Source organism: Bison bison, unplaced genomic scaffold, assembly GCF_000754665.1.
Source record: "Bison bison bison isolate TAMUID 2011002044 unplaced genomic scaffold, Bison_UMD1.0 scf7180017864519, whole genome shotgun sequence".
Classification (NCBI taxonomy): domain Eukaryota; kingdom Metazoa; phylum Chordata; class Mammalia; order Artiodactyla; family Bovidae; genus Bison; species Bison bison.
In genome coordinates this window covers 8,007,711-8,020,484 of record NW_011495072.1, presented here as the reverse complement: position 1 = coordinate 8,020,484, position 12,774 = coordinate 8,007,711, and the positions used below count along the sequence as shown (strand labels likewise).

The following is a 12,774-nucleotide window of genomic DNA, read 5'->3' as shown; positions in this document are numbered from 1 at the left end:
GGAAACAGTGTCAGACTTTATTTTTGGGGGCTTCAAAATCACTGCAGATGGTGACTGCAGCCATGAAACTAAAAGACGCTTACTCCTTGGAAGGAAAGTTATGACCAACCTAGATAGCATTTTCAAAAGCAGAGACATTACTTTGCCAACTATAGTCCGTCTAGTCAAGGCTATGGTTTTTCCTGTGGTCATGTAGGGATGTGAGAGTTGGACTGTGAAAAAGGCTAAGCGCCGATGAATTGATGCTTTTGAACTGTGGTGTTGGAGAAGACTCTTGAGAGTCCCTTGGACTGCAAGGAGATCCAACCAGTCCATTCTGAAGGAGATCAGCCCTGGGATTTCTTTGGAAGGAATGAAGGTCAAGCTGAAACTCCAGTACTTTGGCCACCTCATGTGAAGAGTTGACTCATTGGAAAAGTCTCTGATGCTGGGAGGGATTGGGGGCAGGAGGAGAAGGGGACGACAGAGGATGAGATGGCTGGATGGCATCACGGACTCAATGGATGTGAGTCTAAGTGAACTCCAGGAGTTGGTGATGGACAGGGAGGCCTGGCGTGCTTCAATGCATGGGGTCGCAAAGAGTCAGACACAACTGAGTGACTGAACTGGACTGAACTGAACTGAATGACAATAGTCAAGAGAAATTTGTCACATCACACATATAGGCACATTTTTCTTTTTTTAATATAAAACTATAGATATAAATCATTATATTTATATGAGTATCTGTAAAGATCAATATGGAACCAATAGTCTATTTCTTGACTATCACTCATGGATAAAGTCTAGTTCAGTCTTAACGGGGATTTTTCATACCTCTAGAAGTACTACATAAAACTTTGCAATGACCAAAATGGGACACATAATTTTAAGAGAATCAACCTCTAAAGCTTCAACTTTATATGACTCTTTACTGTGTCTGATCTAACTGAAGAATGTTCCTCTGATTAGCCTATGTGTTACGCTGGTTTCTCTTTCCACAGGCTCCTTGCCTCACCCTGCTCCTTTAAAGATATATTACCTATTCCTACTTCATAAAAGAAAAGCTTACTTTTCACCCATCCTGTATCTTTCCAAGGTGCATTGCCCTAGAGTGTAAAAATGTACAGGTGCCTCAGGAACAAGTTTGGGTTTCGGAGCAACTGTTTTTAATCAAGAAACCTATAATAGAGATTTGTGTCTTCACTTATTTAACAGGGAAGCTCAGTATTAGAAATACAAGGGGCTACCCTCATGGCTCAGCTGGAAAAGAACCCACCTGTCAATGCAGAAATAGAGTACTCTGGCTGCTGGAAGTTCTGAATTCAAGTATATTGTAGAGTGGGGAGGGAGTAATAATTTTTACCAGATCCATTTATCAGCACCCTTTCTCCCCTTACTATCAAGCATGCACTGTCCCTAAGGGAAGGTTCTCATAGCAAGGCAAAGAAAGCATTAGTAAGGGATAATAAAGGCAGTAGAATCTTGTTTTGGCCAAGTGATAAGCTCAAGGCAAGGCTCCAAGACTTACCTATCTTTTCATCTTAGAATCTGAATTCAGAAGAGAGATGGTTGTCATAGGGATGAATGCTAACATGTCTCTTTGAATTTAAAAAATGAAGTCAGACTTCTCTGTCAGAAAGTATGTCTGACTCGGTTGACAGGAATGACAATGAGAACTCACCCAGCCAAATAGGTTATATGGAGGACCTTTTTCAAAGCTGGAAGAGCCAAACATGTAGCTCTATGAATTTGACAAACATATAAAGAACAAGATTCCATTTAGAACTATATGGTCAAAAGAAACTTACATTTTTAACAAAAAATTACACAAAACTGTTCAGGACTGGGGGAAAGAGACTCTTGGAGGGCACAAACAAAATCTTGTGCGCACCAGAACCCAGAGGAAAGGAGCAGTGACCTCACAAGGCTGAGCCAGACGTGCCTGTCAGTGTTTGAGAGTCTCCTGCAGAGGCATAGGTCAGAAGTGGCCTACTGAGGGGATGGGGCACTGGCAGCAGCAGCCCTGGGAGGTGTGTGTTGGCATAAGTCCTTTTTGAAGGTTGCTAATAGCCCTACTTTTGAAGAAAGTAGGGAAAACCACCAGACCATTCAGGTATGACCTAAATCAAATCCCTTACGATTATACAATGGAAGTGACGAATAGATTTAAGAGACTAGATCTGATAGAAAGACTGCCTGATGAACTATGGACGGAGGTTCAAGACATTGTACAGGAGACATGGATCAAAACCATCTCCAAGAAAAAGAAATGCGAAAAAGCAAAATGGCTGTCTGAGGAGGTCTTACAAATAGCTGAGAAAAGAGGAGAAGTGAAAAGCAAAGGAGAAAAGGAAAGATATATCCATTTGAATGAAGAGTTCCAAAGAATAGTAAGGAGAGACAAGAAAGCGTTCCTCAGTGATCAGTGCAAAGAAATAGAGAAAAACAATAGGATGGGAAAGACTAGAGATCCCTTCAAGAAAATTAGAGATACCAAGGGAACATTTCATGCAAAGATGGGCAAAATAAAGGACAGAAATGGTATGGACCTAACAGAAGCAGAAGATATTAAGAAGAGTTGGCAAGAATACACAGAAGAACTGTACAAAAAAGATCTTCATGACCCAGATCATCATGATGTGATGAGCCAGACATCCTGGAATGTGAAGTCAAGTGGGCCTTAGGAAACATTACTACGAACAAAGCCAGTAGAGGTGATAGAATTCCAGTTGAGCTCTTTCAAATCCTAAAAGATGATGCTATGAAAGTGTTGCACCCAATCTGCTAGCAAATTTGGAAAACTCAGCAGTGGCCACAAGACTGGAAAAGGTCAGTTTTCATTCCAATCCCAAAGAAAGGCAATGCCAAAGCATGCTCAAACTACTGCACAGTTGCACTCCTCTCACATGCTAGTAAAGTAATGCTTAAAACTCTCGAAGCCAGGCTTCAGCAATACGTGAACCGTGAACTTCCAGATGTTCAAGCTGGTTTTAGAAAAAGCAGAGGAACCAGAGATCAAATTGCCAACATCCACTGGATCATCGAAAAAGCAAGAGAGTTCCAGAAAAACATCTATTCCTGCTTTATTGATGATGCCAAAGCCTTTGACTGTGTGAATCACCACAAACTGTGGAAAATTCTGAAAGAGATGGGAATAGCAGACCACCTGACCTGCCTCTTGAGAAATCTGTATGCAAGTCAGGAAGCAACAGTTAGAATGGGACATGAAACAACAGACTGGATCCAAATTGGGAAAGGAGTATGTCAATACTGTATATCATCACCCTGCTTATTTAACTTGTATGCAGAGTACGTCATGAAAAACGCTGGACTGGATGAAGCACAAGCTGGAATCAAGACTGCTGGGAGAAATATCAATAACCTCAGATATGTAGATAACACCACCCTTATGGCAGAAAGTGAAGAAAGACTAAAGAGTCTCTTGATGAAAGTTAAAGAGGAAATTGAAAAAGTTGGCTTAAAGCTCAATATTCAGAAAACTAAGATCACGGCATCTGGTCCCATCACTTCATGGCAAATAGATGGGGAAACAATGGAAATAGTGGCAGACTTTATTTTTGGGGGCTCCAAATCACTGCAGATGGTGATTTCAGCCATGAAATTAAAAGACACTTACTCCGTGGAAGGAAAGTTATGACCAACCTAGACAGCATATTAAAAAGCAGAGACATTATTTTGCTAACAAAGGTCCATCTAGTCAAGGCTATGGTTTTTCCAGTAGTCATGTATGGATGTGTGAGTTGCACTATAAAGAAAGCTGAGTGCCAAAGAATTGATGCTTTTGAACTGTGGTGTTGGAAAAAACTCTTGAGAGTCCCTTGGACTGCAAGGAGATCCAACCAGTTCATCCTAAAGGAAATCAGTTCTGAATATTCATTGGAAGATCTGATGTTGAAGCTGAAACTCTAATACTTTGGCCATCAGATGCTAAGAGATGACTCATTTGAAAAGACTCTGATGCTGGGAAAGATTGAAGGCAGGAGGAGAAGGGGACAACAGAGGATGAGATGGTTGGATGGCATCATCAACTCAATGGACATGAGTTTGAGTAAACTCCAGGAGTTGGTGATGGATAGGGAGGCCTGGCATGCTACAGTCCATGAGGTCACAAAGAGTTGGACACAACTGAGTGACTGAACTTAACTGAACTGAGTAGTCCTACCACAGAGCCTGTAGACTCCAGGAATTGGTTGCCTCAGGCCAAACAACTAACAGGGAGTGAGCAGCTCCTTATTGCAAAATTCAGGCTTATATTGAAGAAAATAGGGAAAACCACTAGGCCATTCAGGTATGACCTAAATCAAATCCCTTATGATTATACACTGCTGTCATGTCTGACTCTTTGCTACCTCATGGACTGTAGCTTGCCAGGATCCTACCAGCAGAAAATTGGATTAAAGATTTACTGGGCATGGCCCTGCCCACTAGAGAAAGACCCAGTTTCCCCACAGCCAGTCCCTCCCATCAGGAAGCTTGCACAAGCCTCCTGTCTTCAGCCATCAGAGGGCAGACAGAAGAAACAAGAACTATAATCCTATAGTCTCAAAAATAAAAACCACAATCACAGAAAGCTAACCAAAACGATCACATGGATTCACAGCCTTGTATAACTCAATAAAGCTATGATCCATGCCATGCAAGGCCACCCAAGATAAACAGGTGATAGTGGAGAGTTCTGACAAAATGTGGTCCACTGGAGAAGGGAATGGCAAACTACCTCAGCATTCTTGCATTGAGAATCCCATGAACATCATGAAAAGGCAAAAAGATATGACAGCAAAAGATGAGCCCCGCAGGTCGACAGGTGTCCAATATACTACTGGGGAAGAGCAGAATACCAGCTCCAGAAATAATGAAGAGACTGGGCCAAAGTGGAAATGACACTGAGTTATGGATGTGTCTGGTGGTGAAAGTAAAGTCTGATGCTATAAAGAACAATATCACATAGGAGCCTGGAAGATTAGGTTCATGAATCAAGGTAAATGAGACATGGTCAAGAAGGAAATGGCAAAGTGAACATCGACATCTTAGGGATCAGTGAACTAAAATGGACAAGAATGGGTAAATTTAATTCAGATGACCATTATATCTACTACTCTGGGAAAGAACCCCTTAGAAGAAATGGAGTAGCCCTCATAATCAACAAGAGTCCAAAATGCTGTATTTGGGTGCAATCTCAAAAATGACAGAATGATCTTGGTTCATTTCCAAGGCAAACCACTCCACATCACAGTAATCCAAGTCTATGCCTCAACCACTAAAGATGAAGAAGCTGAAATTGACTGGTTCTATGAAGACCTATAAGACCTTCTAGAACTAACACCAAAAAAAATAAATAAATAAACAGACATCCTTTTCATTATATGGGATTGGAATACAAATGTAGAAAGTCAAGAGATATCTGGAGTGACTGGCAAGTTTGGTCTAGAGTATAAAATGAAGCAGAGCAAAGGCTAACAGAGTTTTGTCAAGCGAATGCACTGTCATAGCAAGCAGTCTTTCAACAACACAAAAAACAACTCTACACGTGGCGTCACCAGAGGGTCAACACTGAAATCGGATTGATTATATTCTTTGCAACCAAAGATGAAGAAGCTCTATACAGTCAGCAAAAACAAGACCTGGAGCTAACTGTGGTTCAGATCATCAGCTCCTTACTGAAAAATTCAGGCTTAAATTGAATAAAATAGGGAAACTACTAGGCCATTCAGATTATGATTAGACAGTGCTCAGTCGTGTCTGACTCTTTGCTACCTCATAGACTGTATGTAGTCTTCCAGGCTCCTCTGTTCATGGGATCTTCCAGGTAAGAATACTGGACTGGATTGCCATTTCCTTCTCCACCTGGATCTTCCCAACCCTGGTGTCAAACCCGGGTCTTCTGTGTCTACTGCATTGCAGATGGATACTTTACCTCTGAGCCACAGGGGAAGCCCCAGTGAAAGTGACAAACAGAGTCAAGGGATTAGATCTGGTAGACAAGAGTACCTGAAGAACTACAGACAGAGGTTCATAACACTGTACAGGGCATGGTGACCAAAACCAACCCCAAGAAAAAGAAATGCAAAAAGGCAAAGTGGTTGTCTGATGAAGCCTTACAAATATGAGGCCTTACAAATAGCCAAGAAAAAGAAGAAAAGTGGAAAGAGAAAAGAGAAAAGGAAGTAGAAAAGTAGAAAAGAGAAAAGGAAAGATATATCCAACTGAATGCAGAGTTCCAGAGAATAGCGAGGAGAGATGAGAAAGCCTTAAGTGAACAACGCAAAGAAATAGAGGAAAATAATAGGATGGGAAAGACTAAAGATCTTTTCATGAAAATTGGAAATAGCAAGGGAACATTTCATGCAAAGATAAGCACAATAAAAGGCAGAAGAGATAAAGAAGAAGTGGCAAGATCTTAATGACCCAGATAACCACGATGGTGTGGTCACTCACCTAGAGCCAGACATTCTGGAGTGTGAAAGTGCCAACTCACTGGAAAAGACCCTGAAGCTGGGAAAGATTCAAGGCAAGAAGAGAAGGGGGCAACAAAGAATAAAATGGTTGGACAGCATCACTGACTCAATGGATGTAGTTTGAACAAACTCCAGAAGATAGTAAAAGATGGGGAAGCCTGGCCTGGTGCAGTTCATGGAGTCACAAAGAGTTGGACATGACTTAGCAACTGAACAACATAAAGTGATTGGGATGATTAAATTAGTATCTTTATATAAATTGCTTAGAACAGTGCTTCATATATAATAAGTATTATACAATTGTTAGCTATTATTAATGAAACTGCTTAAGATATCTGCATCAAAGCTATTCAATCATTTATAATTCCATCAAAGAATAAATATTAATATTTATAGTATACCAGGCAGTGTGTTAGATGATAAGGATTCAAAGATGACAAGTATAGTCTCTTATTTCCAAAGTTTCATACATTATTAGGGAGGACAAACATTAAAGCAACATCATAATATTAACAAATAAGTGTTCACAGTTGAATAAACTAACTAAAATTATTATACTGAGGTTTGGACTAAGTATTGTTGAACTGCAGAGAAGATCAGAGAAGGCTTCCCAAAGAATAATACTTTTAATTTTGAAGGATAAAAGTAGAAGCATAGATAAGGTGGAAAAGGGCAAAATAGTTGTGATAAAGATCCCTGTCAATCAGTCGGACACAATTCAGCAACAAAACAACAACTTTAAGCCAAATATTTAAGAGTCTCCATACTCACTTCTACAGAAAAGATTAGAGAGAACTAAACTCAGACACTTCTATGATCTTCCATAACTTTACAGTGTTTCTCTGAATTATGACTAGAATAAAATATACCCAATTTTTCTCCGCATGCTGTGCCCCAATGTTTAACTCTGCCTTACTCTTTTTTTTTTTTAAATGTATGATTTCAGGTGTTAATTTCCCCAACCAAAACTGGGTACACTATTCTCTGCATAAGCCATTGTTGGATTTGATCTGAAAGGTTTTTTAAGTTGTAAAAGAAGCAACTAAATTAATTTGTATAAAATAATTTAAATTCTGTATAAGACAAGAGACTATAATAATAACCTAGTTTACAATCATAATTAGTTTCAATTTATTCTGGGTTTCTTATCAATGATACAAACGACTCCAAGCCAAATAACTCTGTATAATAAATTACACTAAAAAACTTTGAAAATAATTTTAATGACTACTATTCACCCCAAGAACAGATATGACACATACCTGTATCTGAAGGACGTAAAAAGTCTGTGTCACAGGTGAAAAAGGTCTGATGGTCCTGAGCTGACAAATTCATGTCATAGTATGTAAGTGGCTCTTTACCAGTCACCCAAGTGTATCTTTACCAAAATACAAGAAAATATGTAAATTGAACATGAGAGAGCATCAATCAGCTATAATAGACACTACTTAAAATTCAAAATTTACTACTACAAATTTTATTTAAGGACATTTCAAAAGCTTATTGTAATCAATAAAACAAAAGAGATAACCTACACAAACTACTTAGAGTACAATAATAAAACATCTAAAACCAAAAGGGAAAAGGCTAGATTATTCAACAAACAGTGCTTCAAAATTGAATCTGAATGGATAAAACAATTTGACTGAAACATATACCTCATTAAGTATACTTAAATTCTCAGTGAATTAGAATTAAATATGAAAAGTAAAACTACAAAGAAGGTAGAAGAAAACACCCTAAAACCCTCAGGAATTAATAGCAGATAACAAGCTGGCTAATAAAATAACTCATTTTTACTTTTCACCTATAAAATTGGCAAATATATGTCATCAAGAGTGAAGTGGGATATCGATTCACACATATTCCTGTTATAAATTGGTATTTACATTTCTCTTCCCAGAAATCAATTATGAAGTATCAAGAGTCTTAGCGCCACAACTACTGAAGCCTGCATGCCTAGCGCCTATGCTCCACAACAAGAGAAGCTACAGCGATGAACAGCCTGTGCGCCGCAAGGAAGAGTAGCCCCCACTTGCCACAATTAGCCTGGATGCAGCTATGAAGACTCAGCGTAAGCAAAACTTAATTAATTAATTATTTTCAAAAGAGGCTTAAAAATATTCACATCTAGTTAGAGGATTGGCAAATGGAATTCCATTTTACCACTCTACTTTTGCTTATTTTTGAAATTTTTCAACATTAAAAGAAGAAAAAATTCAAAGGGAAGAAAAAAAACTGTTCACACCTTTTGACTCAGTAATCCTAGTGCTACAAATCTACCCTAAGAAAATAATCATATATGTGAATAAATATTTATATATAAAAATATCCTTCTAGAGTAATTGTTAACAGTGAACTATAATCTGTAAGTTATATATGGTACCTCTACAATAAAATATAGTACAACTGTTAAAATTCACGTTTTGAAGAAATTCTGTGGGAAATTCACATATGGTGAATTTCATATATTATGATGTTCAAGTTTTGTTTCTATATACACATATATAGAAGAGAGTCTTGATGGAAATACTAATAGCAGTTGTCTCTTCATGGTAGAAAAAGGTGATTTTTTTTTTTTACTTTCTTTCTATACATCTCTTTATTTTCCAACTTTCTATGAATAGGTATGTATTTTGCAATCAGAAAAGGCATTTTAAAAGCACATTATATATATATGATCAAAGATTTTTAAGTTATTTAATAAGTTGTCTTGCTATTTAAAGTTTTTAGCTATTTTGCGAGAAATTATCATGAAGAAAAAAGAAAAAGCAAACACTTGTTCACTTAGCAAAGTTTGGTACACATTCTAAAATCATAAAAAAATTTAACAATCTATATTAATCCCAAAATGATTTGAAGCAGTTAAAAAAATATATGTATAGTATCAATAACTTAGGGCTTCCCTGGTGGCTCAGCAGTACAGAATCCACTTGTAGTGCAGGATATGTGGATTCAATCCCTGGGTCAGGAAGATCCCCTGGAGAAGGAAATGGCAACCCACTCCAGAATTCTTCCCTGGGAAATCTCAGGGACAGAGGAGCTTGGCAGGCTACAGTCCACGGGGGTCACAAAAATCAAACACAACTTAGCAACTACACAACAAAACAACAAATCAATAACCTAAATTAGAAGCAAATTTTAAAAGACTCAATAAAGTAAAACAAGGATTGAGCCATAAAATGGCCCACAGCAAAGAGTTCTATAAATTTGCTAAAGGTGGGCTATAATACAAGTCTAAGCTTCCCAGAACCACACAATAATTACCAATGCATTTTATACTTTCCCATTAAGAAAGAAGCATTAAGAGTTCAAAAAGAAGCATTAAGAATTCCTTATCCTGGGCTTCCCTGACGGCTCACTGGTCAAGACCCCCCCTGCCAATGCAGGCATGGGTTCAATCCCTGACCTGGGAAGATCCCGCAGGCCACAGAGCAACAAAGCCTATGCACCACAACAGTTGAGCCTTTGTTCTAGATCCCAGGAACCACAACTACTGAGCCCATGTGCCACAATTACTGAAGCTTGTGCACCTAGAGCCTGTGTTCCACAACAAGAGAAGCCATGACAATGAGAAGCCAGCACACCACAACTAGAGAAAAGCCCACGCAGCAACAAAGATCCAGCACAGCCAAAAGTAAATAAATAAGTAAAATTATAAAAAAGAGTTCCTTATACTAAGATAAGAAATTTCTCTTTAAGATTTTCATGAAGTAGATACTAGATAACAAGAATAATAGCCTAAAAGGTTTTTAATAAACACAATGAGAAGTTCAAGGACCTGTTTCTTGCAAAATCCCTTAATATAGGCTAATTACATCTATCAGAAAAGGCTAGCTTTGACTTCCCAGGATGTGACTGTTCTACACTATCAAGTACTTATGCACAGGGATTACTGCTTAATCATTTTGCATCCCCGTCATTTTGTACAACGTCCACATACAGTAGACATAAACTATTTCTTGTTCAATGAATTAAATGACATACCCCATGCTATCCCCAGGTAAAACACAGCCCCTTTCCAAACAAATAAATTTATCTTTTGTCATAAGTTTCAAAAGTTTTCTCATTTAGAGTAAAAACCAGAAGAGCAATGGACACAATAGTGTAGCCAGGGAATGGCAATATAAAATACAATATAAAAATAGTATACCCTGTACTGTTGCACAAATGAAATTTATATTCACATTCAGATTGATATCTTCTAGTAAACTGTCAAATAACTGTCAAATTTGAAATTGAGCACATATGCACAGGAATATGCTGACATTTATAATTTTTCTTAACCTCATGAATTCTTTGAAAAGGCTTTCTGTCATAAACCAAGGACCAAATGTACACTTATTATATATCACAAACATGGCTTGAAGCAATGTTTCTCATGATAAAAGTAAACATATTCAAGATGCAGAAAATTAAACTCTGGGCTAATCATTTTACCTTATGATATATCCATAACTCCAACTAGAAGAGCTATGATAATCTGTAATCTGTAATTATGATATATCTGTAAAAATAAATGTTTCCATAATACTTTTACTCTAAAACCAATGCCATAATTATACTGAAAGCAAAATGTAATACCTCCTATATTCTGCTCCTCTGAAAAGATTTAGAGGATTTCTCCATACTTTACATTCTAAAAAAAACAAAGAGAAAAAGGGGGAAATTAAGACAGTTTAATCTAATGTAGTTAAATACTAATTTAGCCAACATGGTAAGCATAATGCTGGCCACGTATAACACAAAGATGAATAAAGCATGTATCATCCCTGCTGTCATGCAGCATGTAATCAAATATAGTTATTCCCTTATTTCTGCCTCCGTAGCCTTTGGTCCACAATTCAAGTATAGCACTTACCATATTACAAAGTGACTATCTGTTTGGTTTTCAGGTTTCTCCCTTTAAAATATAAGCTTTTAAAACTTTGTTCATGTTTGTATTTCTAGAACCTACCACAGAATCTGAACTAACTTGTTTAACTGAATTACATGTGGCATGAGAATCAGTTATGTAAACTATCACCTAAACTGTGTGCAAAGTGCTATGGTAGAGAGCTGTTCTGGTCTAAGAATAAAAAGGAAGTGATTAAGTTTGCTCTGGAGAAATAAGGGGAGACTTTGGAAAGGAGGTGACATTTAAACGTTGTTTTTGTTGTTGTTTAGTCATTCGATGGACGTGAGCCTGAGCAAGCTTCGGGAGTTGGTGATGGACAGGGAAGCCTGGCGTGCTACAGTCCATGGGGTCGTAAAGAGTCAGACATGACTGAGCGACTGAACTGAACTGAGTCACTAAGTCATGTTGGACTCCTTGCAACCTCATGGACTGTAGTGCGCCAGGCTTTAAACTTGAATCCTTTAAACTTGAACCACTGTAAAAAATGAGTAGAAGGTTGCCAGATGAAGAACATTCTAAGAAGTAGTATTAGAAAATCACACAGCATAGTTCAATTAGAGTACATGGTGGAAGATTAAAGTACACGGTAGAAGGTGAGAGGGCTGCCGTGATGGCTCAGATGGTAAAGAACCTGCCTGCAATGTGGGAGACCTGAGTTCGATCCCTGGGTTGGGAAGATGCCCTGGAGAAAAGAAAGCCAACCCACTTCAGTATTCTTGCCTGGAGAATTCCAGGGACAGAGAAGCCTGGCAGGCTATAGTACATGGGTTGCAAAGAGTCGGAGATGACTGAGTAACACCTAAGAAGGTGAGGAGAGATGTAAATGAGGCTACAGAACAGACTGGGGGAAACTGATGAAGGAGCTTATATACTACATAAAGAGCTTAGATACTGTTCTTAGTAAGAAGCCATCAAATGTTTATAAATAGAAAGATAACAAATATCAGGTCTCTGTTTAGATCAGCAGTTGTCAAAGTACCATGCATGGAACTGCAAACTAACAACACATTTCATAATAAATGAGAAGGCATTATTTGCCTTTTTAACTTTTTGAGTGAGTGAAGTCGCTCAGTCGTATCCGACTCTTTGCGACCCCATGGACTATAGCCTACCAGGCTCCTCCGTCCATGGGATTTTCCAGGCGAGAATATTGGAGTGGGTTGCCATTTCCTTCTCCAGGAGATCTTCCCAACCCAGGGACTGAACCCAGGTCTCCTGCATTGTAGGTAGACGCTTTACCATCTGAGCCACGCTGAGAGTGAGGGTGTCCTTAAATTTTGTGCCCCAAGCATCTGACTTGCCTCACACTAGTGCAAGTCCTGCAAAGTTGGGCTGACGGTACAAAATCAATGGTTTGTAAAACTGCCAGTATTTTAAACTAGTAGTAATTGGTTCCTCACCCCTAATCTAGTAAACAGG

At 38.4% G+C, this 12,774-nt stretch overlaps 1 protein-coding gene across 7 annotated transcripts in view; it reads right to left on the bottom strand.

Moving 5' to 3' along the window:
* ST7L (suppression of tumorigenicity 7 like) overlaps positions 1–12,774 on the bottom strand; it is a 144,308-nt gene that overhangs the window by 122,059 nt on the left and 9,475 nt on the right. For all 7 annotated transcript variants that reach the window (XM_010830806.1, XM_010830805.1, XM_010830809.1 and 4 more), the window contains 2 exons: positions 11,043–11,097; positions 7,721–7,836 (listed from right to left, as the gene is read on the bottom strand). In XM_010830806.1, the coding sequence (XP_010829108.1) occupies positions 7,721–7,836; positions 11,043–11,097 (171 nt within the window). The remainder of the gene's footprint in view (positions 1–7,720; positions 7,837–11,042; positions 11,098–12,774) is intronic.